This window comes from Gobius niger, assembly GCF_951799975.1.
Source record: "Gobius niger genome assembly, chromosome: 16".
NCBI classification, from domain to species: domain Eukaryota; kingdom Metazoa; phylum Chordata; class Actinopteri; order Gobiiformes; family Gobiidae; genus Gobius; species Gobius niger.
The window spans coordinates 31,412,041-31,436,654 of record NC_136867.1 but is presented as its reverse complement, the minus strand read 5'-3'; the positions used below and the strand labels follow the sequence as shown (position 1 = coordinate 31,436,654).

The following is a 24,614-nucleotide window of genomic DNA, read 5'->3' as shown; positions in this document are numbered from 1 at the left end:
GGGTCATTTTAATCTTCACTTGAGAAAAAACAAACGTAAAAAAAAAGGAATAAAAAAGGAATAAAAGCGTGAGCGAGCTCCTCCTCCGGCCGGAAGTGAGACAGCCCCGGCGGAAGTGAGAGACCGCGTGCGCAGACAGAGGAGGAAACATGGCGGACACAGAAGGTGAGGCTGCGGCTCTGCGACAAAACTCCACAAAAACGGCTCAAACTGCGCGTTCAGGCCGAACCCGCGGCGGCGCGAGGTTTTACTGGAGTTTAGGCCGAACGCGAGTGACGTTTCCCGCCGTTTAATCCCGGAAGCGGCGGGTTTGGGCTGTTTTCGCTGCTGCGTGGCGCGTCCCTCTGCCTCTCCGCGCTCTCTCTCCGGAATCTCGTGTTTTCTGAATGAATCTCGTCCTGTTTTCGCTCCGTTTCTTTGTGATTCTTTGTGATTTTTCTCCCTGATGTTTTTGAGCCGCTTCGTGTTTCGGAGTTTTGCAGAAAAACGCGTAAACTGAAAACCACGTGTCTCTGCGGTGACCACGTGTTGCTGCTCCTCCACGCAGATGTGTAACTTATTTCAATAACGTCCCAGTTCATCCTCTAATGTTGCACTTTTCCTTAAAGCTGTGATTTTACTGAAGTGTTTCGTGTTTTAACAGTGAATGTAAAGGAATGTTTCGTATTAATAATCACAGTAATGTCCCTGACCCAGGCCTGGCGCCGAGGCGACTGTTTTATCGCGAGATTTCATGAGATAAAAGCGTGTTTTTGTAAATGATCGAAGTGTTAAATCCGCTGTTTCTGCTGTAGATCAGGAGCTTTTCAAACCTCGCTCTAAACATGGCGGACGAGGTATTACTTCAGTCCAGAAGTTTTACTTCAGTCCTGCAGTTTTACTTCAGTCCTGCAGTTTTACTTCAGTCCTGCAGTTTTACTTCAGTCCTGCAGTATTACTTCAGTCCTGCAGTATTACTTCAATCCTGCAGTATTACTTCAGTCCTGCAGTATTACTTCAATCCTGCAGTATTACTTCAGTCCTGCAGTATTACTTCAGTACTGCAGTTTTACTTCAGTCCTGCAGTTTTACTTCAGTCCTGCAGTATTATTTCAGTCCTGCAGTATTACTTCAGTCCTGTAGTATTACTTCAGTCCTGCAGTATTATTTCAGTCCTGCAGTATTACTTCAGTCCTGTAGTATTACTTCAGTCCTGCAGTATTATTTCAGTCCTGCAGTATTACTTCAGTCCTGCAGTGTTACTTCAGTCCTGCAGTATTACTTCAGTACCTCTGGTCCCACATGATGAGCTGATAGACCCAGAGCCTCTACTGTAGTAGTAGTACTGTAGTACTGCAGTAATACTGTAGTACTTGGTCCCACATGATGAGCTGATAGACCCAGAGCCTCTGGCGCTGCTGACCTCCATCTATCACCCGACTCTGATGGGACCGAGCTCTTTATTCCTTTGACTAAAACATGGAAACGATTCGCCTCATGTTTTAATACAGATGTTTCACACACGCTGTAAATGAACCCGTTTGACGACAGTTCGTTTTTTAATTTGTTTTTGATCTTTTTTTTCTTTTAGTTTCAACAAAAAAGAAGAAAAAGACGAAGAAAATCGGAGACGATGAAATCGGGGTGAGTCTTTTATTGGATTAGATCTGCCTGTTTTATTTTGAAAGGCTTGTATAATAATGTTCTGAAAGACCTGTGTAATGAGTCTTATTTTGAAAAGCCTGTTTTTATTTTGTAGGAGATCCAGCAGACCACGGACTTCCTGATCAAGCCTGAGTCTAAAGCGGCGTCTCTGGACACGTCACAGTGGCCCCTGCTGCTGAAGGTGGGTACTGCATACGACCTGCTGCCCCTGCAGGTGGAGGGCGGTACTGCACATGACCTGCTGCCCCTGCAGGTGGAGGGCGGTACTGCACATGACCTGCTGCCCCTGCAGGTGGAGGGCGGTACTGCAGGGACAGATATGACCTGCTGCCCCTGCAGGTGGAGGGCGGTACTGCAGGGACAGATATGACCTGCTGCCCCTGCAGGTGGAGGGCAGTACTGCAGGGACAGATATGACCTGCTGCCCCTGCAGGTGGAGGCCAGTACTGCAGGGATAATGGAGTCTGTGACGTGATGAACCTGTTTATCCATTCTCTGAGCTCTGATTGGCTGCTGCTTGTTGTCACGGCGACGCTCCCGTTCTGGGGGCGTGGCCTGTCCGCGTGGCGTTCGGTGTCTGTCGGCGTTCTGTCGAGAGGCGTCCGGCGCCGCGGGGACACACGAAGCTCCGCCTCCGAGCGAAGACGAGACAAACAGATCTGATCACAGAATACTATTAAATTTACTACTAATACTAGACAAACATCAAATACTATTAAATTTACTACTACTACTACTCTAGTGACTGAAGATGAGACAAACATCATATACTTTTAAATACGACAGTACTCGTAAACATTACTATTACTGCAGTTCTGTGGGATTCGTGTCTGACGTGTTTTGTTTTGTAGAACTTTGACAAACTGAACATCAGGACGAGTCACTACACTCCTCTACCGAGCGGCAGCAACCCCCTGAAGAGGAACATCAGCGACTACGTCAGGTACTATTACTGCAGTACTACCAGAGGTCCTGCCTCTGTAGCAGGAGTACCACTCAGTTAAAGCTCTACAACGGGGGGGCCAAAGACGGTGATGTCGAGCGTGAAACACACATAACTAAACAAATAATAGTTAGCGTTTAATTCTATCTAATCTATGCTATAATAAAACAATGTTAACTAAGAAAAAAGCCTAGTTTCAGTTGAACAAAATCAACATATTGCAAAACACCAGTATCTACAGCACCTGCAGTGACTTTACCTCATTTAACTGAAATAAAACGACACATTAGATCATTCTGAAAGTGTCAGTTTAGCATCAATTCTTTTACGAGTCCATTTGTAACATAAACCTGGATGTGTTTCCTTAACTATTTGTAAGGAGTGAAACGGCGCCCCCGATTTGAGGCCGGTGGCCAAAACATGTACTGCATCCACATACACCATTGAGAATGAATGGGAGAGAGTTAGTAATAACCAGATACAGGGACCCCTGCTCTACAATAACAGAGCTGTAGTCAGACTCCTATAGCTCTACAATAACCCGGAGCGGGGTGTCTGCAGGTCTGTGTACATGTACTATATAAGTGTTTTAAGTGTATATATATATGTATATATCTGCAGGTCTGGGAGTGTGTACATGTACTTTATAAGTGTTTTAAGTGTATATATATATATTTGCAGGTCTGGCTTCATTAACCTGGACAAACCCGCTAACCCGTCGTCTCATGAAGTGGTCGCCTGGATCAGGAGGATCCTCCGTGTGGAGAAGACGGGTCACAGCGGCACGCTCGACCCAAAGGTCACCGGCTGTTTGATCGTGTGTGTGGACCGAGCCACGAGGCTGGTGAAGTCCCAGCAGAGCGCAGGTAACACGCCAAGGACACGCTAACGACATGCTAATGACACGCTAACGACATGCTAACGACACGCTAATAACATGATAATAACATGAGGCTGGTGAAGTCCCAGCAGAGCGCGGGTAACACGCTAATGACACGCTAATGACACGCTAATGACACGCCAAGGACACGCTAATGACACGCTAATGACACGCTAATGACACGCTAACGACACGCTAACGACACGCTAATGACACGCTAATGACACGCCAAGGACACGCTAATGACACGCTAATGACACGCTAATGACACGCTAACGACACGCTAATGACATGCTAATAACATGAGGCTGGTGAAGTCCCAGCAGAGCGCAGGTAACACGTCAAGGACACGCTAATGACACGCTAATGACACGCTAATGACATGCTAATGACATGCTAATGACACGCTAATGACATGCTAACGACACGCTAATAACATGATGCTGGTGAAGTCCCAGCAGCTAATAACGTTCTTAAACGCTAATGACGTATCAGTAACTGCTCTGGGGGCGGTGCTCTCCTGTGGCTCCGCCCCTCACCTGTAAACCCCGCCCCCTGTGGGCTACAGCAACAGCAGCCAATCACTGCTCTTTGTTTTAGGGAAAGAGTACGTGGGAATCGTCCGGCTGCACAACGCCATCAGTGACCAACACGAGCTCGCCAAGGTACTATTACTGCAAATACTACTGCAATACTACTGTAATACTACTGCAATACTACTGTAATACTACCACACAACGCCATCAGTGACCAACACGAGCTCGCCAAGGTACTATTACTGCAAATACTACTGCAATACTACTGCAATACTACTGCAATACTACTGCAATACTACTACACAACGCCATCAGTGACCAACACGAGCTCGCCAAGGTACTATTACTGCAAATACTACTGTAATACTACTGCAATACTACTGTAATACTACTACACAACGCCATCAGTGACCAACACGAGCTCGCCAAGGTACTATTACTGCAAATACTACTGCAATACTACTGTAATACTACTGTAATACTACTACAATACTACCACACAACGCCATAAGTGACCAACACGAGCTCGCCAAGGTACTATTACTGCAAATACTACTGCAATACTACTGTAATACTACTGTAATACTACCACACAACGCCATCAGTGACCAACACGAGCTCGCCAAGGTACTATTACTGCAAATACTACTGTAATACTACTGTAATACTACTGCACAACGCCATCAGTGACCAACACGAGCTCGCCAAGGTACTATTACTGCAAATACTACTGCAATACTACTACAATACTACTACACAACGCCATCAGTGACCAACACGAGCTCGCCAAGGTACTACTACTGCAAATACTACTATAATACTACTGTAATACTACTGTAATACTACTGTAATACTACCACACAACGCCATCAGTGACCAACACGAGCTCGCCAAGGTACTATTACTGCAAATACTACTGTAATACTACTGTAATACTACTACAATACTACCACACAACGCCATCAGTGACCAACACGAGCTCGCCAAGGTACTATTACTGCAAATACTACTGCAATACTACTGTAATACTACCACACAACGCCATCAGTGACCAACACGAGCTCGCCAAGGTACTATTACTGCAAATACTACTGTAATACTACTGCAATACTACTGTAATACTACTGTAATACTACCACACAACGCCATCAGTGACCAACACGAGCTCGCCAAGGTACTATTACTGCAAATACTACTGCAATACTACTGTAATACTACTGTAATACTACCACACAACGCCATCAGTGACCAACACGAGCTCGCCAAGGTACTATTACTGCAATACTACTGCAATACTACTGCAATACTACTGCAATACTACTACACAACGCCATCAGTGACCAACACGAGCTCGCCAAGGTACTATTACTGCAAATACTACTGCAATACTACTGTAATACTACCACACAACGCCATCAGTGACCAACACGAGCTCGCCAAGGTACTATTACTGCAAATACTACTGTAATACTACTGCAATACTACTGTAATACTACTGTAATACTACCACACAACGCCATCAGTGACCAACACGAGCTCGCCAAGGTACTATTACTGCAAATACTACTGCAATACTACTGTAATACTACTGTAATACTACCACACAACGCCATCAGTGACCAACACGAGCTCGCCAAGGTACTATTACTGCAATACTACTGCAATACTACTGCAATACTACTGCAATACTACTACACAACGCCATCAGTGACCAACACGAGCTCGCCAAGGTACTACTACTGCAAATACTACTGTAATACTACTGCAATACTACTGTAATACTACCACACAACGCCATCAGTGACCAACACGAGCTCGCCAAGGTACTATTACTGCAAATACTACTGTAATACTACTGTAATACTACCACACAACGCCATCAGTGACCAACACGAGCTCGCCAAGGTACTATTACTGCAAATACTACTGTAATACTACTGCAATACTACTGTAATACTACTGCAATACTACCACACAACGCCATCAGTGACCAACACGAGCTCGCCAAGGTACTAATACTGCAAATACTACTGTAATACTACTGTAATACTACTGTAATACTACTGTAATACTACTGTAATACTACTGTAATACTACTGTAATACTACTGTAATACTACTGTAATACTACTGTAATACTACTGCAATACTACTGCAATACTACCACACAACGCCATCAGTGACCGACACGAGCTCGCCAAGGTACTATTACTGCAAATACTACTGTAATACTACTGTAATACTACTGTAATACTACCACACATCGCCATCAGTGACCAACACGAGCTCGCCAAGGTACTATTACTGCAAATACTACTGTAATACTACTGTAATACTACTGTAATACTACTGTAATACTACTGTAATACTACTGTAATACTACTGTAATACTACTGTAATACTACTGCAATACTACCACACAACGCCATCAGTGACCAACACGAGCTCGCCAAGGTACTATTACTGCAAATACTACTGTAATACTACTGTAATACTACTGCAATACTACTGCAATACTACTGTAATACTACCACACAACGCCATCAGTGACCAACACGAGCTCGCCAAGGTACTACTACTGCAAATACTACTGTAATACTACTGCAATACTACTGTAATACTACCACACAACGCCATCAGTGACCAACACGAGCTCGCCAAGGTACTATTACTGCAAATACTACTGTAATACTACTGTAATACTACTGCAATACTACTGTAATACTACTGTAATACTACCACACAACGCCATCAGTGACCAACACGAGCTCGCCAAGGTACTATTACTGCAAATACTACTGCAAATACTACTGTAATACTACTGTAATACTACCACACAACGCCATCAGTGACCAACACGAGCTTGCCAAGGTACTACTACTGCAAATACTACTGTAATACTACCACACAACGCCATCAGTGACCAACACGAGCTTGCCAAGGTACTACTACTGCAAATACTACTGTAATACTACTGCAATACTACTGTAATACTACCACACAACGCCATCAGTGACCAACACGAGCTCGCCAAGGTACTATTACTGCAAATACTACTGTAATACTACTGTAATACTACTGTAATACTACCACACAACGCCATCAGTGACCAACACGAGCTCTCCAAGGTACTATTACTGCAAATATTACTGTAATACTACTGTAATACTACCACACAACGCCATCAGTGACCAACACGAGCTCGCCAAGGTACTATTACTGCAATACTACTGTAATACTACTGCAATACTACCACACAACGCCATCAGTGACCAACACGAGCTCGCCAAGGTACTAATACTGCAAATACTACTGTAATACTACTGCAATACTACTACACAACGCCATCAGTGACCAACACGAGCTCGCCAAGGTACTATTACTGCAAATACTACTGCAATACTACTGTAATACTACCACACAACGCCATCAGTGACCAACACGAGCTCGCCAAGGTACTAATACTGCAAATACTACTGTAATACTACTGTAATACTACTACAATACTACCACACAACGCCATCAGTGACCAACACGAGCTCGCCAAGGTACTAATACTGCAAATACTACTGTAATACTACTGTAATACTACTACAATACTACCACACAACGCCATCAGTGACCAACACGAGCTCGCCAAGGTACTATTACTGCAAATACTACTGTAATACTACTGCAATACTACTGTAATACTACTGCAATACTACCACACAACGCCATCAGTGACCAACATGAGCTCGCCAAGGTACTATTACTGCAAATACTACTGTAATACTACTGCAATACTACTGTAATACTACTACAATACTACCACACAACGCCATCAGTGACCAACACGAGCTCGCCAAGGTACTATTACTGCAAATACTACTGCAATACTACTGTAATACTACTGTAATACTACCACACAACGCCATCAGTGACCAACACGAGCTCGCCAAGGTACTATTACTGCAATACTACTGTAATACTACTGCAATACTACTGTAATACTACCACACAACGCCATCAGTGACCAACACGAGCTCGCCAAGGTACTATTACTGCAAATACTACTGTAATACTACTGTAATACTACTGTAATACTACTGTAATACTACTGTAATACTACCACACAACGCCATCAGTGACCAACACGAGCTCGCCAAGGTACTATTACTGCAATACTACTGTAATACTACTGCAATACTACTGTAATACTACCACACAACGCCATCAGTGACCAACACGAGCTCGCCAAGGTACTATTACTGCAAATACTACTGTAATACTACTGCAATACTACCACACAACGCCATCAGTGACCAACACGAGCTCGCCAAGGTACTATTACTGCAAATACTACTGTAATACTACTGCAATACTACCACACAACGCCATCAGTGACCAACACGAGCTCGCCAAGGTACTATTACTGCAAATACTACTGTAATACTACTGCAATACTACCACACGCCATCAGTGACCAACATGAGCTCGCCAAGGTACTATTACTGCAAATACTACTGTAATGCTACTGTAATACTACTGCAATACTACCACACAACGCCATCAGTGACCAACATGAGCTCGCCAAGGTACTAATACTGCAAATACTGTAATACTACTGTAATACTACTGTAATACTACCACACAACGCCATCAGTGACCAACACGAGCTCGCCAAGGTACTATTACTGCAAATACTACTGTAATACTACTGTAATACTACTGCAATACTACCACACAACGCCATCAGTGACCAACACGAGCTCGCCAAGGTACTATTACTGCAAATACTACTGTAATACTACTGCAATACTACTGTAATACTACCACACAACGCAATCAGTGACCAACACGAGCTCGCCAAGGTACTACTACTGCAAATACTACTGTAATACTACTGTAATACTACTGCAATACTACTGTAATACTACCACACAACGCCATCAGTGACCAACACGAGCTTCACTCCTGACTGACGTTTTTTTCTAGAGGGTTTATGTTCAAATGTTCTTCTGCTCCTCACGTTCTTCTGCTCCTCACGTTCTTCTTCTGCTCCTCACGTTCTTCTTCTGCTCCTCACGTTCTTCTTCTGCTCCTCACGTTCTTCTTCTGCTCCTCACGTTCTTCTTCTGCTCCTCACGTTCTTCTTCTGCTCCTCACGTTCTTCTTCTGCTCCTCACGTTCTTCTTCTGCTCCTCAGACGTTGGAGACTCTGACAGGAGCCTTGTTCCAGCGCCCCCCCCTGATCGCTGCAGTGAAGCGTCAGCTCAGAGTGAGGACCATCTACGAGAGCAAACTCATCGAGTATGACCCGGAGAAACGCCTCGGTCAGTCCACTATTAATACCCTCTGCTCCTCCTCCTCTGCTCCTCCTCCTCTGCTCCTCCTCCTCCCCTGCTCCTCCTCTGCTCCTTGTGTCTCACATGACCCCCCCTTTGTAACCCTCCTCTCTCCCCTCAGGGATCTTCTGGGTGTCCTGTGAGGCTGGCACTTACATCCGGACTCTGTGTGTCCACATGGGGCTCCTGCTCGGGGTCGGGGGGCAGATGCAGGAGCTGAGGAGAGTCCGCTCCGGAGTCCTGGGGGAGAAGGTCAGTCCTGGGGGAGAAGGTCAGTCCTGGGGAGGTTACTTTTAAAGGGGGGGTATTCTGTAAAATGGACTTGTTCCAGCTTTCCATCCTGTTATTCTGTCACTCCCTCATTAAAAACATGGCTGAAGTGTTGCCTTGGCACATTCACGTATTTCTGAGTCATCTGTAAAAACTCTGACGGCGGCCATTTTAGGGATAGGTTTGCCTGAGTCCTCCTAGGAACGCCCCCACCTCCTGGAGACGCCTCCGAGCTTTGGTCACCAGCCGAGTAACCAACCACTGCTCCTCAGCAGAACCCCCTCCCCACTGATGCCACAGACAGCGTGTGGAGGGGGCGTGTCTAAAGGCTCAGAGGTTCTTAAAGAGACAGAGGCCTATTTCAAGACATTCACTACAGCCATTTTGAGAGAGACATTTTATACAAGGCAGTTATTCTAATTTACTGCATTTACAGACCAACAGAAGGTTTGTCATCATTGTAGTGAGATATAGACTGGTGCTATGGGACTGACAAAAGCAGAACACCCCCTCTTTAAAGCAGAACACCCCCTCTTTAAAGCAGAACACCCCCTCTTTAAAGCAGAACACCCCCTCTTTAAAGCAGAACACCCCCTCTTTAAAGCAGAACACCCCCTCTTTAAAGCAGAACACCCCCTCTTTAAAGCAGAACACCCCCTCTTTAAAGCAGAACACCCCCTCTTTAAGATCCAGAGAGTTGAGTCCGGGCCCGGCTCCGCTTCGGGTTTTGGTAATTAGTCTCTGGGACAGAAACAGCACGAGGCAAAGCAGCGTTCTGATTGGACGCTGACAGACCTCAGTGCTGACATCACTGACCACCGGGGGGGGGTGACTGTAGTATATACAGTATGTGTAGTACTGGTAGTAAAGTACTTCTCCTCAGGACCACCTGGTGACTGTAGTATATACAGTATGTGTAGTACTGGTAGTAAAGTACTTCTCCTCAGGACCACCTGGTGACTGTAGTATATAGTATGTGTAGTACTGGTAGTAAAGTACTTCTCCTCAGGACCACCTGGTGACTGTAGTATATAGTATATATAGTACTGGTAGTAAAGTACTTCTCCTCAGGACCACCTGGTGACTGTAGTATACAGTATGTGTAGTACTGGTAGTAAAGTACTTCTCCTCAGGACCACCTGGTGACGATGCACGACGTGCTGGACGCTCAGTGGCAGTTCGATCATAATAAAGACGAGACGTATCTGAGACGAGTCGTGTTTCCCCTCGAGAAACTTCTGACGTCGCACAAACGCATCGTGATGAAGGACAGCGCTGTGAGTACTTCAAATACTACTGCAATACTACTGCAATACTACTGTACAATACACACAAACGCATCGTGATGAAGGACAGCGCCGTGAGTACTTCAAATACTACTGCAATACTACTGCAATTCTACTGCAATACTACTGTACAATACACATAAACGCATCGTGATGAAGGACAGCGCTGTGAGTACTTCAAATACTACTGCAATACTACTGCAATACTACTGTACAATACACACAAACGCATCGTGATGAAGGACAGCGCTGTGAGTACTTCAAATACTACTGCAATACTACTGCAATACTACTGTACAATACACACAAACGCATCGTGATGAAGGACAGCGCTGTGAGTACTTCAAATACTGAGACTCAGGAGGTTCCTTCACGAGGTTCCCTCTGAGGCTCCCCCTGAGGCTCTGGTCGAGGAGTGATGAAGCTCGAGATGGTTTCGCATTATCCCTGATGTCTGTGATGTCATCATCTCTTGGCTGTCTGACCTCTGACCTGTAGAAGCTGTGGTTCCTCAGCCTGATCTGTGTCTTCTGGAGTTTAAAGCTCTGTCTCCTGGTCTTCTGGAGGTTAAAGCTCTGTGTCTCCTGGTCTTCTGGAGTTAAAGCTCTGTGTCTCCTGGTCTTCTGGAGTTAAAGCTCTGTGTCTCCTGGTCTTCTGGAGTTAAAGCTCTGTGTCTCCTGGTCTTCTGGAGGTTAAAGCTCTGTCTCCTGGTCTTCTGGAGGTTAAAGCTCTGTCTCCTGGTCTTCTGGAGGTTAAAGGTGTGTGTTTTCAGGTGAACGCCATCTGTTACGGAGCGAAGATCATGCTCCCTGGAGTCCTGAGGTACGAGGACGGCATCGAGATCAGCCAGGACATCGTGGTCATCACGACCAAAGGAGAGGCCGTGTGTACAGGTCAGTACTGCAATACTACTGTAATACTGCTATAATACTACTGCTGTAGGTCTACTGCAGTAATGCTGCTGCTGTAATACTACTACTGTAATACTACTACTGTAATACTACTGCTATAATACTACTACTGTAATACTACTACTGTAATACTACTGCTATAATACTACTGCTGTAATACTGCAGTAATACTGTAGTACTTGGTCCCACATGATGAGCTGATAGACCCAGAGCCTCTGGCGCTGCTGACCTCCATCTATCACCCGACTCTGATGGGACCAAAGTAAAGCATTTAGCTTTATTTCTACAAATATTCAAATATTTGATATTACATTTGCACCTTTAGTTAGAACCGTTTCCTCCTGATGTGATGAAGCTCTGAAAGAACAAATGAACTTGTTGCCTTTTTAAAAAACCTTTATTCATCAAACCTTTGCAAACTTTTCTGCGCTCGGTTTAAAGGCTCGATGCCAGTTTTGACTCACTGCTGCCACCTCAGGTCATCCATGTAACTGCAGCTGCATTTAGCTCGTGCATGACGGCACTTTCTGAGGGGCGGGGTTTAGAGGGGCGGGGTTTAGAGGGGCGGGGTTTAGAGAGCAGGTCTGAGGAAAATACTTTAAACTTTAAATCTGTTTTTATCAAATGTTTTTGTCTGAATGTTGTAATGTTTTGTTTCCTTTTGTCTGAACGTTGTAATGTTTTGTTTCCTTTTATCTGAACGTTGTAATGTTTTGTTTCCTTTTGTCTGAACGTTGTAATGTTTTGTTTCCTTTTATCTGAACGTTGTAATGTTTTGTTTCCTTTTGTCTGAATGTTGTAATGTTGTGTTTCCTTTTGTCTGAATGTTGTAATGTTTTGTTTCCTTTTATCTGAACGTTGTAATGTTTTGTTTCCTTTTATCTGAACGTTGTAATGTTTTGTTTCCTTTTATCTGAATGTTTTGTTTCCTTTTGTCTGAATGTTTTGTTTCCTTTTATCTGAACGTTGTAATGTTTTGTTTCCTTTTATCTGAACGTTGTAATGTTTTGTTTCCTTTTATCTGAACGTTGTAATGTTTAGTTTCCTTTTATCTGAATGTCTGTTCTCTCCCGCTGCAGCCGTGGCGCTGATGACCACCGCCGTCATCTCCACCTGTGACCACGGCGTGGTGGCCAAGATCAAGAGGGTCATCATGGAGCGAGACACGTATCCACGGAAATGGGGCCTGGGCCCAAAGGTACGAGGACCACGCGGGGAGTACTGTAGTACTGCTGTTATACTGCAGTACTGCTGTTATACTGCAGTACTGCTGTTATACTACAGTACTGCTGTTATACTACAGTACTGCTGTTATACTACAGTACTGCTGTTATACTACAGTACTGCTGTTATACTGCAGTACTGCTGTTATACTGCAGTACTGCTGTTATACTACAGTACTGCTGTTATACTACAGTACTGCTGTTATACTGCAGTACTGCTGTTATACTGCAGTACTGCTGTTATACTACAGTACTGCTGTTATACTACAGTACTGCTGTTATACTACAGTACTGCTGTTATACTACAGTACTGCTGTTATACTGCAGTACTGCTGTTATACTACTGTACTTCATAACTATTACTGTAATACTGCAGTCATACTGTAGTACTTGGTCCCACATGATGAGCTGATAGACCCAGAGCCTCTGGTGCTGCTGACCTCCATCTATCACCCGACTCTGATGGGCCGAGCTCAGCTTCACAAACGTCTTTTAGTTTCAGTTTGTCTGAAGATGTTCAGGCTGAACCCGGGACTTCAGGGTGTTTGTGTTTGTGTAGTTTGTGTAACTTGTGTAGTTTGTGTAACTTGTGTTTGTGTAGTTTGTGTAACTTGTGTACCTTTTGTTTCAGGCGAGTCAGAAGAAGATGATGATCCAGAAAGGCCTCCTGGACAAACACGGGAAACCCAACGGCAGCACCCCGTCAGAGTGGAGCCAGGAGCACCCGGACTATAGGTGAGGCTCTACACCACCCACAGGCTCTACAACACCACCCACAGGCTCTACAACACCACCCACAGGCTCTACAACACCACCCACAGGCTCTACAACACCACCCACAGGCTCTACAACACCACCCACAGGCTCTACAACACCACCCACAGGCTCTACAACACCACCCACAGGCTCTACAACACCACCCACAGGCTCTACACCACCACCCACAGGCTCTACACCACCACCCACAGGCTCTACACCACCACCCACAGGCTCTACACCACCACCCACAGGCTCTACAACACCACCCACAGGCTCTACAACACACCACCCACAGGCTCTACACCACCCACAGGCTCTACAACACACCACCCACAGGCTCTACAACACCCACAGGCTCTACAACACCCACAGGCTCTACAACACCACCCACAGGCTCTACAACACCACCCACAGCAGTGTAGTAGTGTTGTAGTATTGTAGTAGCAGACAGTTATCCCTCTCTGATCTGAAGTGGTCTCTGAGGGAGTATTGCAGTAGTATTGTAGTAGTACTGCAGTACTGCAGTATTGTAGTAGCAGACAGTTATCCCTCTCTAATCTGAAGTGGTCTCTGTAGTAGTATTGTAGTAGTATTGTAGTAGTACTGCAGTATTGTAGTAGCAGACAGTTATCCCTCTCTGATCTGAAGTGGTCTCTGAGGGAGTATTGCAGTAGTATTGTAGTAGTATTGTAGTAGTACTGCAGTATTGTAGTAGCAGACAGTTATCCCTCTCTGATCTGAAGTGGTCTCTGAGGGAGTCAGTCTGCGACAGGAAACTCTCAGTGAGAAACTGTGTCTGAGCCTCTGCTCCTTCACTGCCTCACTGAGGGACAGGCCCCGCCCCCTCACTTCCTGTCCCCGCCCCCTCACTTCCTGTCCCCGCCACCTCACTTCCTGTCCCCGCCCCCTCACTTCCTGTCCCCGCCCCCTCACTTCATGTCCCCGCCCCCTCACTTCCTGTCCCCGCCACCTCACTTCCTGTCCCCGCCCCCTCACTTCCTGTCCCCGCCCCCTCAGTTTCTGTCTGATCCTGAAGTTGAACTCGTGACCTGATTCTGTGGTTTGTTTTTCCAGTTCGAAGGTGAAGAAGGAGCCGCCATCGGAGCCGCCGCCCACAGAGAAGGTACGAACCCAAAGGACGTTTCCATAGTGACGAGGGACTAAGTTTCCATAGTGACGAGGGACTACGTTTCCATAGTGACGAGGGACTAAGTTTCCATAGTGACGAGGGACAGGCCTGTTTAAACATGAGTGACTTCATAAAGACTTCCTACAACAAGGTTCCTCTGAGGCTCCTCTGAGGCTCCTCTGAGGCTCCTCTGAGGCTCCTCTGAGGTTCCCCCTGAGGCTCCTCTGAGGTTCCCCCTGAGGCTCCTCTGAGGTTCCCCCTGAGGCTCCCCCTGAGGCTCCTCTGAGGCTCCTCTGAGGTTCCCCCTGAGGCTCCTCTGAGGCTCCTCTGAGGCTCCTCTGAGGCTCCTCTGAGGCTCCTCTGAGGTTCCCCCTGAGGTTCCCCTGAGGTTCCCCTGAGGCTCCCCCTGAGGCTCCTCTGAGGTTCCCCCTGAGGTTCCCCCTGAGGTTCCCCCTGAGGTTCCCCCTGAGGTTCCCCTGAGGTTCCCCTGAGGTTCCCCCTGAGGTTCCCCCTGAGGTTCCCCCTGAGGCTCCTCTGAGGCTCCTCTGAGGCTCCTCTGAGGCTCCTCTGAGGTTCCCCCTGAGGCTCCTCTGAGGCTCCTCTGAGGCTCCCCTGAGGTTCCCCTGAGGTTCCCCCTGAGGTTCCCCCTGAGGTTCCCCCTGAGGTTCCCCCTGAGGTTCCCCTGAGGTTCCCCTGAGGTTCCCCCTGAGGTTCCCCCTGAGGTTCCCCCTGAGGTTCCCCCTGAGGTTCCCCCTGAGGTTCCCCCTGAGGTTCCCCCTGAGGTTCCCCCTGAGGCTCCTCTGAGGCTCCTCTGAGGTTCCTCTGAGGCTCCTCTGAGGTTCCTCTGAGGCTCCTCTGAGGTTCCTCTGAGGCTCCTCTGAGGCTCCTCTGAGGTTCCCCCTGAGGCTCCTCTGAGGTTCCCCCTGAGGTTCCCCCTGAGGTTCCCCCTGAGGCTCCCCCTGAGGCTCCCCCTGAGGCTCCTCTGAGGCTCCTCTGAGGCTCCTCTGAGGTTCCCCCTGAGGCTCCTCTGAGGTTCCCCCTGAGGCTCCTCTGAGGCTCCTCTGAGGCTCCTCTGAGGTTCCCCCTGAGGCTCCTCTGAGGCTCCCCCTGAGGCTCCTCTGAGGCTCCTCTGAGGTTCCCCCTGAGGTTCCCCCTGAGGTTCCCCCTGAGGTTCCCCCTGAGGTTCCCCTGAGGTTCCCCCTGAGGCTCCTCTGAGGTTCCCCCTGAGGTTCCCCCTGAGGTTCCCCCTGAGGTTCCCCCTGAGGTTCCCCCTGAGGTTCCCCCTGAGGTTCCCCTGAGGTTCCCCTGAGGTTCCCCCTGAGGTTCCCCCTGAGGCTCCTCTGAGGCTCCTCTGAGGCTCCTCTGAGGCTCCTCTGAGGTTCCCCCTGAGGCTCCTCTGAGGTTCCCCCTGAGGTTCCCCCTGAGGTTCCCCCTGAGGCTCCTCTGAGGCTCCTCTGAGGCTCCTCTGAGGTTCCTCTGAGGCTCCTCTGAGGTTCCTCTGAGGTTCCCCCTGAGGCTCCTCTGAGGTTCCCCCTGAGGCTCCCCTGAGGCTCCTCTGAGGTTCCCCCTGAGGCTCCTCTGAGGTTCCCCCTGAGGCTCCTCTGAGGTTCCCCCTGAGGTTCCCCCTGAGGCTCCTCTGAGGTTCCCCCTGAGGTTCCCCCTGAGGCTCCTCTGAGGTTCCCCCTGAGGCTCCCCCTGAGGCTCCCCTGAGGTTCCCCCTGAGGCTCCTCTGAGGTTCCCCCTGAGGCTCCCCTGAGGTTCCCCCTGAGGCTCCTCTGAGGTTCCCCCTGAGGTTCCCCCTGAGGTTCCCCTGAGGCTCCTCTGAGGCTCCTCTGAGGTTCCCCCTGAGGTTCCCCCTGAGGCTCCTCTGAGGCTCCCCCTGAGGTTCCCCCTGAGGCTCCTCTGAGGTTCCCCCTGAGGCTCCCCCTGAGGTTCCCCCTGAGGCTCCTCTGAGGTTCCCCCTGAGGTTCCCCCTGAGGCTCCTCTGAGGCTCCCCCTGAGGTTCCCCCTGAGGCTCCTCTGAGGTTCCCCCTGAGGCTCCCCTGAGGCTCCCCTGAGGCTCCCCTGAGGTTCCCCTTGAGGCTCCTCTGAGGTTCCCCCTGAGGCTCCTCTGAGGTTCCCCTGGAGGCTCTGGTCGAGGAGTGATGAAGCTCGAGATGGTTTCGCATTATCCCTGATGTCTGTGATGTCATCATCTCTTGGCTGTCTGACCTCTGACCTCTGACCTCGGGCAATATATCGATATTTAAGATATAAAAGCTTTTCAGTCATGTGACTTTTGTTATGGCGGCCATTTTGAATTCTGAAGTAGAATTATGCAGTATTGCAGCATGTAGCAATATCTACTCAGGATATAAATCAAAGACATTTTTCAGTGTTTAAGGTGTTAGCATGCTACCGGTTAGCATTTAGCTTCAGCCTTGGACACAACAGGTCAGAGCTGTTACTGTAGTATTTCCTGAGAGGTCATAGATGTGAGCCACACGTGTTATCGTGTTGAAGCTAAATGCTAGCCCGTAGCATGCTAACGTCTTAAACACTGATTTTTACAGTTTGACTCAGACTTTGCCGACATGACAGAGGTTTTCTGTTTCTCTTTGATGTGTTCATTTAGTCTTCTGAGTGGAGCAGATCTTTAGTAAATCCTGCTCCACAGACAGAGCTGCCACGTCTGTTTTAACTTCATCTTCTTGAGAAATGATTATGAATAAAATGTCTCAGTCTTTCATTTTCACCCTGAGTACAGATATTGTTGCATGTAGTAGTACTGTATATTTCTACTTCGGTATTCAAAATGGCCACCGGAACTATGCGTGATGTCATTGGAGACGCATCGATATATTACATGAGATGGAATCAAACCATATCGTGTATCGGGACCTCCAGGCTTTTCCTCTAGTTTCTACATATTTATTTATTATAGTTCTGACCTCACTCTGACCTCACTCTGACCTCACTCTGACCTCACTCTGACCTCTGACCTCACTAACCTCACTCGCCCTTTCAGAGGAAGCGCGAGGACAGCGAGGAGGACACGCCCGCCGCCGCCGCCGACGCTGAAACGAAGAAGGAAAAGAAGAAAAAGAAAAAGGAGAAAAAGATCAAAGTGGAAGCAGAGAGCGAGGGGGCGGAGCCTGAGGCTGAGGAGGCGGAGCCTGTAGAGGTGAGTCTGGGGGCGGGGCCACGGCGCTGACACAAACTAGAATATCCAGAAACAGGACAATGTTTAGAAGATCTTCAGGATCAGGGAAAGAAAAGAAGTTACATTTGGGGGAAAATGGGAGAAATTGTGGCAGAAAATAAATTTAAAAAAGGAGAAAATTAGGTGGAAAATTATGATCAAGAAAGTCCACAGAAAATGGACCCAAAGCATAAACTTCCATCTAAGTGTTTTTCGATAAGATAATCCTTTATGGATCTCACAAAGGAGGAATTACATTTTTACTTTCGGCCTCAATAAGATCAGTCAGGCGGGAAACTCCCAACGGTCACACGGTCTGAATCGAGGAGGAGCCTCAGAGGAACATCAGGAGCAACCTGGTTCCTCCTGATGTTCCTCCTGATCCTCTTAGGCTCCTCTGAGGCTCCTCTGAGGCTCCTCGTGATGTTCCTCTGAGGCTCCTCCTGATGTTCCTCTGAGGCTCTGGTCGAGGAGTGATGAAGCTCAAGATGGTTTCGCATTTTCACTGATGTCTGTGATGTCATCTCTTGGCTGTCTGACCTCTGACCTCTGACCTCTAGAGTCCAGGCCTTTCTTTAGTGTGGACTTTATTCACCCTGATGTAGGACAGGAACAGGGCGTGTGGGGAAAAGGCACTAGAGCTGAACTCAAACACAAACGTATGTTTAAACTGTTTTAGAGCCGACCCGGGTCACTCTGACCCGTCAGATGCAGCTGATGGGTCGAAAAACGAGACCAAGATGAAACTAAACAGTGTTTCTGACTTCAGGGTCAGAAACACTTAACCCGGTACAGTCGAGGACTCTCTGGACGTCTTTAACGCTGTTTGTTTTTTCAGGTGAAGAAGAAGAAGAAGAAGAAGAAACAGAAGGAGGAGGGGGAGGGCTCTGAGTGAGCAGAGCATCATGGGAACTGTAGTTCAGACAGAGGAGGATCATGGGAAACGCAGCATGAACGCGCGGCTCCAAGAGACGGATCTGGAGCCGACGGACTGGACTCTATTTTTGTATAAAAGTGTTTTTTGTTTTTGTAAATACGCTTCGTTCAAATAAACTTTATTTGTATCAAACACTTTGTCCTTTTTCACAGTTTTTAGTCGTTTGTCTGGCCTTAGGAGCCGCTCTGTCCTTCAGCCTCCTTTAGTGAGGACCACGTGGAAGCACCTCAGGGGCTCAAGGTCATGCACTACATGTGGTGTTGGTGATAAAACCATTTATAGAAAACATCCAGGTCCATAAAGTGTCTTCACCATGTTCTCACAACATCTACAATGGCCACAGGAAAAGTTCCCTTTTGGACGGGAAAGCCATGTGTGGGTTAGTGGATGGAGATGGCTCCTCACGCTTGTTTTAATGGTGGGGGCTCTTCTGAAGCTGACTCCTGAGGCTCTTCTGAAGCCTGGAGGCTCTTCTGAAGCTGACTCCTGGAGGCTCTTCTGAAGCTGACTCCTGGAGGCTCTTCTGAAGCTGACTCCTGAGGCTCTTCTGAAGCTGACTCCTGAGGCTCTTCTGAAGCTGACTCCTGGAGGCTCTTCTGAAGCTGACTCCTGGAGGCTCTTCTGAAGCTGACTCCTGGAGGCTCTTCTGAAGTTGACTCCTGGAGGCTCTTCTGAAGCTGACTCCTGGAGGCTCTTCTGAAGCTGACTCCTGGAGGCTCTTCTGACTCCTGGAGGCTCTTCTGACTCCTGAGGCTCTTCTGAAGTTGACTCCTGGAGGCTCTTCTGAAGCTGACTCCTGGAGGCTCTTCTGAAGCTGACTCCTGGAGGCTCTTCTGAAGCTGACTCCTGGAGGCTCTTCTGAAGCTGACTCCTGGAGGCTCTTCTGACTCCTGGAGGCTCTTCTGAAGCTGACTCCTGGAGGCTCTTCTGAAGTTGACTCCTGGAGGCTCTTCTGAAGCTGACTCCTGAGGCTCTTCTGAAGCCTGGAGGCTCTTCTGAAGCTGACTCCTGGAGGCTCTTCTGACTCCTGGAGGCTCTTCTAAAGCTGACTCCTGGAGGCTCTTCTGAAGCTGACTCCTGGAGGCTCTTCTGAAGCTGACTCCTGGAGGCTCTTCTGAAGCCTGGAGGCTCTTCTGAAGCTGACTCCTGGAGGCTCTTCTGAAGCTGACTCCTGGAGGCTCTTCTGAAGCTGACTCCTGGAGGCTCTTCTGACTCCTGGAGGCTCTTCTGAAGCCTGGAGGCTCTTCTGAAGCTGACTCCTGGAGGCTCTTCTGAAGCTGACTCCTGAGGCTCTTCTGACTCCTGGAGGCTCTTCTGAAGCTGACTCCTGGAGGCTCTTCTGAAGTTGACTCCTGGAGGCTCTTCTGAAGCTAACTCCTGGAGGCTCTTCTGAAGCCTGGAGGCTCTTCTGAAGCTAACTCCTGGAGGCTCTTCTGAAGCCTGGAGCCTCTTCTGAAGCTGACTCCTGGAGGCTCTTCTGAAGCTGACTCCTGGAGGCTCTAATGAAGCTGACTCCTGGAGGCTCTTCTGAAGCTGACTCCTGGAGGCTCTTCTGAAGCTGACTCCTGGAGGCTCTTCTGAAGCTGACTCCTGGAGGCTCTTCTGAAGCTGACTCCTGGAGGCTCTTCTGAAGCTGACTCCTGGAGGCTCTTCTGAAGCTAACTCCTGGAGCCTCTTCTGAAGCTGACTCCTGGAGGCTCTTCTGAAGCTAACTCCTGGAGGCTCTTCTGAAGCTGACTCCTGGAGGCTCTTCTGAAGCTGACTCCTGGAGGCTCTTCTGAAGCCTGGAGGCTCTTCTGACTCCTGGAGGCTCTTCTGAAGCTGACTCCTGGAGGCTCTTCTGACTCCTGGAGGCTCTTCTGAAGCTGACTCCTGGAGGCTCTTCTGAAGCTGACTCCTGGAGGCTCTTCTGAAGCTGACTCCTGGAGGCTCTTCTGAAGCTGACTCCTGGAGGCTCTTCTGAAGCTGACTCCTGAGGCTCTTCTGAAGCTGACTCCTGGAGGCTCTTCTGAAGCTGACTCCTGGAGGCTCTTCTGAAGCTGACTCCTGAGACTCTTCTGACTCCTGGAGGCTCTTCTGAAGCTGACTCCTGGAGGCTCTTCTGAAGCTGACTCCTGAGGCTCTTCTGAAGCTGACTCCTGAGGGTCTTCTGAAGCTGACTCCTGAGGCTCTTCTGAAGCTGACTCCTGAGGCTCTTCTGAAGCTGACTCCTGGAGGCTCTTCTGAAGCTGACTCCTGGAGGCTCTTCTGACTCCTGGAGGCTCTTCTGAAGCTGACTCCTGGGGGCTCTTCTGAAGCTGACTCCTGGAGGCTCTTCTGACTCCTGGAGGCTCTTCTGAAGCTGACTCCTGAGGCTCTTCTGAAGCTGACTCCTGGAGGCTCTTCTGAAGCTGACTCCTGGAGGCTCTTCTGAAGCTGACTCCTGAGGCTCTTCTGAAGCTGACTCCTGAGGCTCTTCTGAAGCTGACTCCTGGAGGCTCTTCTGAAGCTGACTCCTGGAGGCTCTTCTGACTCCTGGAGGCTCTTCTGAAGCTGACTCCTGGGGGCTCTTCTGAAGCTGACTCCTGGAGGCTCTTCTGACTCCTGGAGGCTCTTCTGAAGCTGACTCCTGAGGCTCTTCTGAAGCTGACTCCTGGAGGCTCTTCTGAAGCTGACTCCTGGAGGCTCTTCTGAAGCTGACTCCTGAGGCTCTTCTGAAGCTGACTCCTGGAGGCTCTTCTGAAGCTGACTCCTGGAGGCTCTTCTGAAGCTGACTCCTGGAGGCTCTTCTGAAGCTGACTCCTGGAGGCTCTTCTGAAGCTGACTCCTGAGGCTCTTCTGAGGCTGACTCCTGGAGGCTCTTCTGAAGCTGACTCCTGAGGCTCTTCTGAAGCTGACTCCTGAGGCTCTTCTGAAGCTGACTCCTGGAGGCTCTTCTGACTCCTGGAGGCTCTTCTGAAGCTGACTCCTGGAGGCTCTTCTGAAGCTGACTCCTGGAGGCTCTTCTGACTCCTGGAGGCTCTTCTGAAGCTGACTCCTGGAGGCTCTTCTGAAGCTGACTCCTGGAGGCTCTTCTGAAGCTGACTCCTGGAGGCTCTTCTGACTCCTGGAGGCTCTTCTGAAGCTGACTCCTGGAGGCTCTTCTGAAGCTGACTCCTGAGGCTCTTCTGAAGCTGACTCCTGAGGCTCTTCTGAAGCTGACTCCTGAGGCTCTTCTGAAGCCTGGAGGCTCTTCTGAAGCCTGGAGGCTCTTCTGAAGCTGACTCCTGGAGGCTCTTCTGAAGCTGACTCCTGAGGCTCTTCTGAAGCTGACTCCTGGAGGCTCTTCTGAAGCTGACTCCTGGAGGCTCTTCTGAAGCTGACTCCTGAGGCTCTTCTGAAGCTGACTCCTGGAGGCTCTTCTGAAGCTGACTCCTGAGGCTCTTCTGAAGCTGACTCCTGAGGCTCTTCTGAAGCTGACTCCTGGGGGCTCTTCTGAAGCTGACTCCTGAGGCTCTTCTGACTCCTGGAGGCTCTTCTGAAGCTGACTCCTGGAGGCTCTTCTGACTCCTGGAGGCTCTTCTGAAGCTGACTCCTGGAGGCTCTTCTGAAGCTGACTCCTGGAGGCTCTTCTGAAGCTGACTCCTGGAGGCTCTTCTGAAGCTGACTCCTGGAGGCTCTTCTGAAGCTGACTCCTGGAGGCTCTTCTGACTCCTGGAGGCTCTTCTGAAGCTGACTCCTGAGGCTCTTCTGAAGCTGACTCCTGGAGGCTCTTCTGAAGCTGACTCCTGAGGCTCTTCTGAAGCCTGGAGGCTCTTCTGAAGCTGACTCCTGAGGCTCTTCTGAAGCTGACTCCTGGAGGCTCTTCTGAAGCTGACTCCTGGAGGCTCTTCTGAAGCTGACTCCTGAGGCTCTTCTGAAGCTGACTCCTGAGGCTCTTCTGAAGCTGACTCCTGGAGGCTCTTCTGACTCCTGGAGGCTCTTCTGAAGCTGACTCCTGAGGCTCTTCTGAAGCTGACTCCTGGAGGCTCTTCTGACTCCTGGAGGCTCTTCTGAAGCTGACTCCTGGAGGCTCTTCTGAAGCTGACTCCTGGAGGCTCTTCTGAAGCTGACTCCTGGAGGCTCTTCTGACTCCTGGAGGCTCTTCTGAAGCTGACTCCTGGAGGCTCTTCTGAAGCTGACTCATGGAGGCTCTTCTGAAGCTGACTCCTGGAGGCTCTTCTGAAGCCTGGAGGCTCTTCTGAAGCTGACTCCTGGAGGCTCTTCTGAAGCTGACTCCGGGAGGCTCTTCTGAAGCTGACTCCTGGAGGCTCTTCTGAAGCCTGGAGGCTCTTCTGAAGCTGACTCCGGGAGGCTCTTCTGAAGCTGACTCCTGGAGGCTCTTCTGAAGCCTGGAGGCTCTTCTGAAGCTGACTCCTGGAGGCTCTTCTGAAGCTGACTCCTGGAGGCTCTTCTAAAGCTGACTCCTGGAGGCTCTTCTGAAGCTGACTCCTGAGGCTCTTCTGAAGCTGACTCCTGGAGGCTCTTCTGAAGCCTGGAGGCTCTTCTGAAGCTGACTCCTGAGGCTCTTCTGAAGCTGACTCCTGGAGGCTCTTCTGACTCCTGGAGGCTCTTCTGAAGCTGACTCCTGGAGGCTCTTCTGAAGCTGACTCCTGGAGGCTCTTCTGAAGCTGACTCCTGGACGCTCTTCTGAAGCTGACTCCTGGAGGCTCTTCTGAAGCTGACTCCTGAGGCTCTTCTGAAGCTGACTCCTGAGGCTCTTCTGAAGCTGACTCCTGGAGGCTCTTCTGAAGCCTGGAGGCTCTTCTGAAGCTGACTCCTGGAGGCTCTTCTGAAGCTGACTCCTGGACGCTCTTCTGAAGCTGACTCCTGGAGCTGCCTCTTTACTGTAACTAGTGACAAAGGGTTTAGGAATGAGCAATTCAGTCTTCAATGACAGGATCTTCTCAGGAGCCTGAGACAGCAACTCCTGAGAAGATCCTCTTTGGGTAAAGCGTGCTTCATGTCCATAGACTGACTGATGAAGTCTTGGTCAGAGTCACAAATGCGTCTAAGTCCAAGTGTAAATACACTGCTCACAAAAACTTAGGGCACACTCAAAAAACACATCCTAGATGTCAATCAATTAGATTTTTCGGATGAAAATCTTTATTCATAGTGTAGGGCAATGTGTTGAGAACAAAATAACATAAGAATGAGAAATGGAAATCAAATTCCTAACCCCCTGGAGGTCTGGATCCAAAATTATAGTCAAAATCAAAGTGACAAATCAGGTCACTGGTTGATCCAAATTCTGTAGAAATTCCTCCAAACGAGTCTGTATGATCCTCAGTCGTGTGTGTGGCCTCCACGTGCCTGAATGCACTCCCTACAACGCCTGGGCATGCTCCTGATGAGACCACGGATGTCCTCCTGAGGGATCTCCTCCCAGACCTGGATTAGAGCATCAGTCAGCTCCTGGACAGTCTGTGGTGCGACGTGGCGTTGATGGATGGACCGAGACATGATGTCCCAGATGTATCTATTGGATTTAAGTCTGGGGAACGGGCAGGCCAGTCCAGAACATCAATACCTTCATCATGCAGGACCTGCTGACACACTCTGGCCACATGTGGCCTGGCATTATCAGGC

The 24,614-nt window shown here is 48.9% G+C and overlaps 1 protein-coding gene across 2 annotated transcripts; it reads left to right on the top strand.

Annotated features, from left to right (window-relative positions):
• Positions 1-125: 125 nt before the first annotated feature.
• Positions 126-19,147, top strand: dkc1 (dyskeratosis congenita 1, dyskerin; the record flags this gene model as incomplete). 2 transcript variants are annotated; one of them, XM_079573719.1, is made up of 15 exons in its annotated part: positions 126-165; positions 1,571-1,623; positions 1,739-1,825; positions 2,496-2,587; positions 3,269-3,453; positions 4,068-4,132; positions 9,191-9,317; positions 9,451-9,581; positions 10,733-10,876; positions 11,658-11,778; positions 12,876-12,994; positions 13,651-13,754; positions 14,853-14,901; positions 17,915-18,070; positions 18,927-19,147. In XM_079573719.1, the coding sequence occupies exons 1-15, from the start codon at positions 150-152 to the stop codon at positions 18,981-18,983; spliced, it is 1,506 nt and encodes a 501-aa protein (XP_079429845.1). In that variant the 5' UTR covers positions 126-149. The 2 variants fall into 2 exon arrangements, with proteins under 2 accessions (XP_079429845.1, XP_079429846.1); XM_079573720.1 differs by lacking the exons at positions 14,853-14,901; positions 17,915-18,070; positions 18,927-19,147 and having other exon boundaries at positions 13,651-13,758.
• Between the last annotated feature and the right edge of the window lie 5,467 nt (positions 19,148-24,614).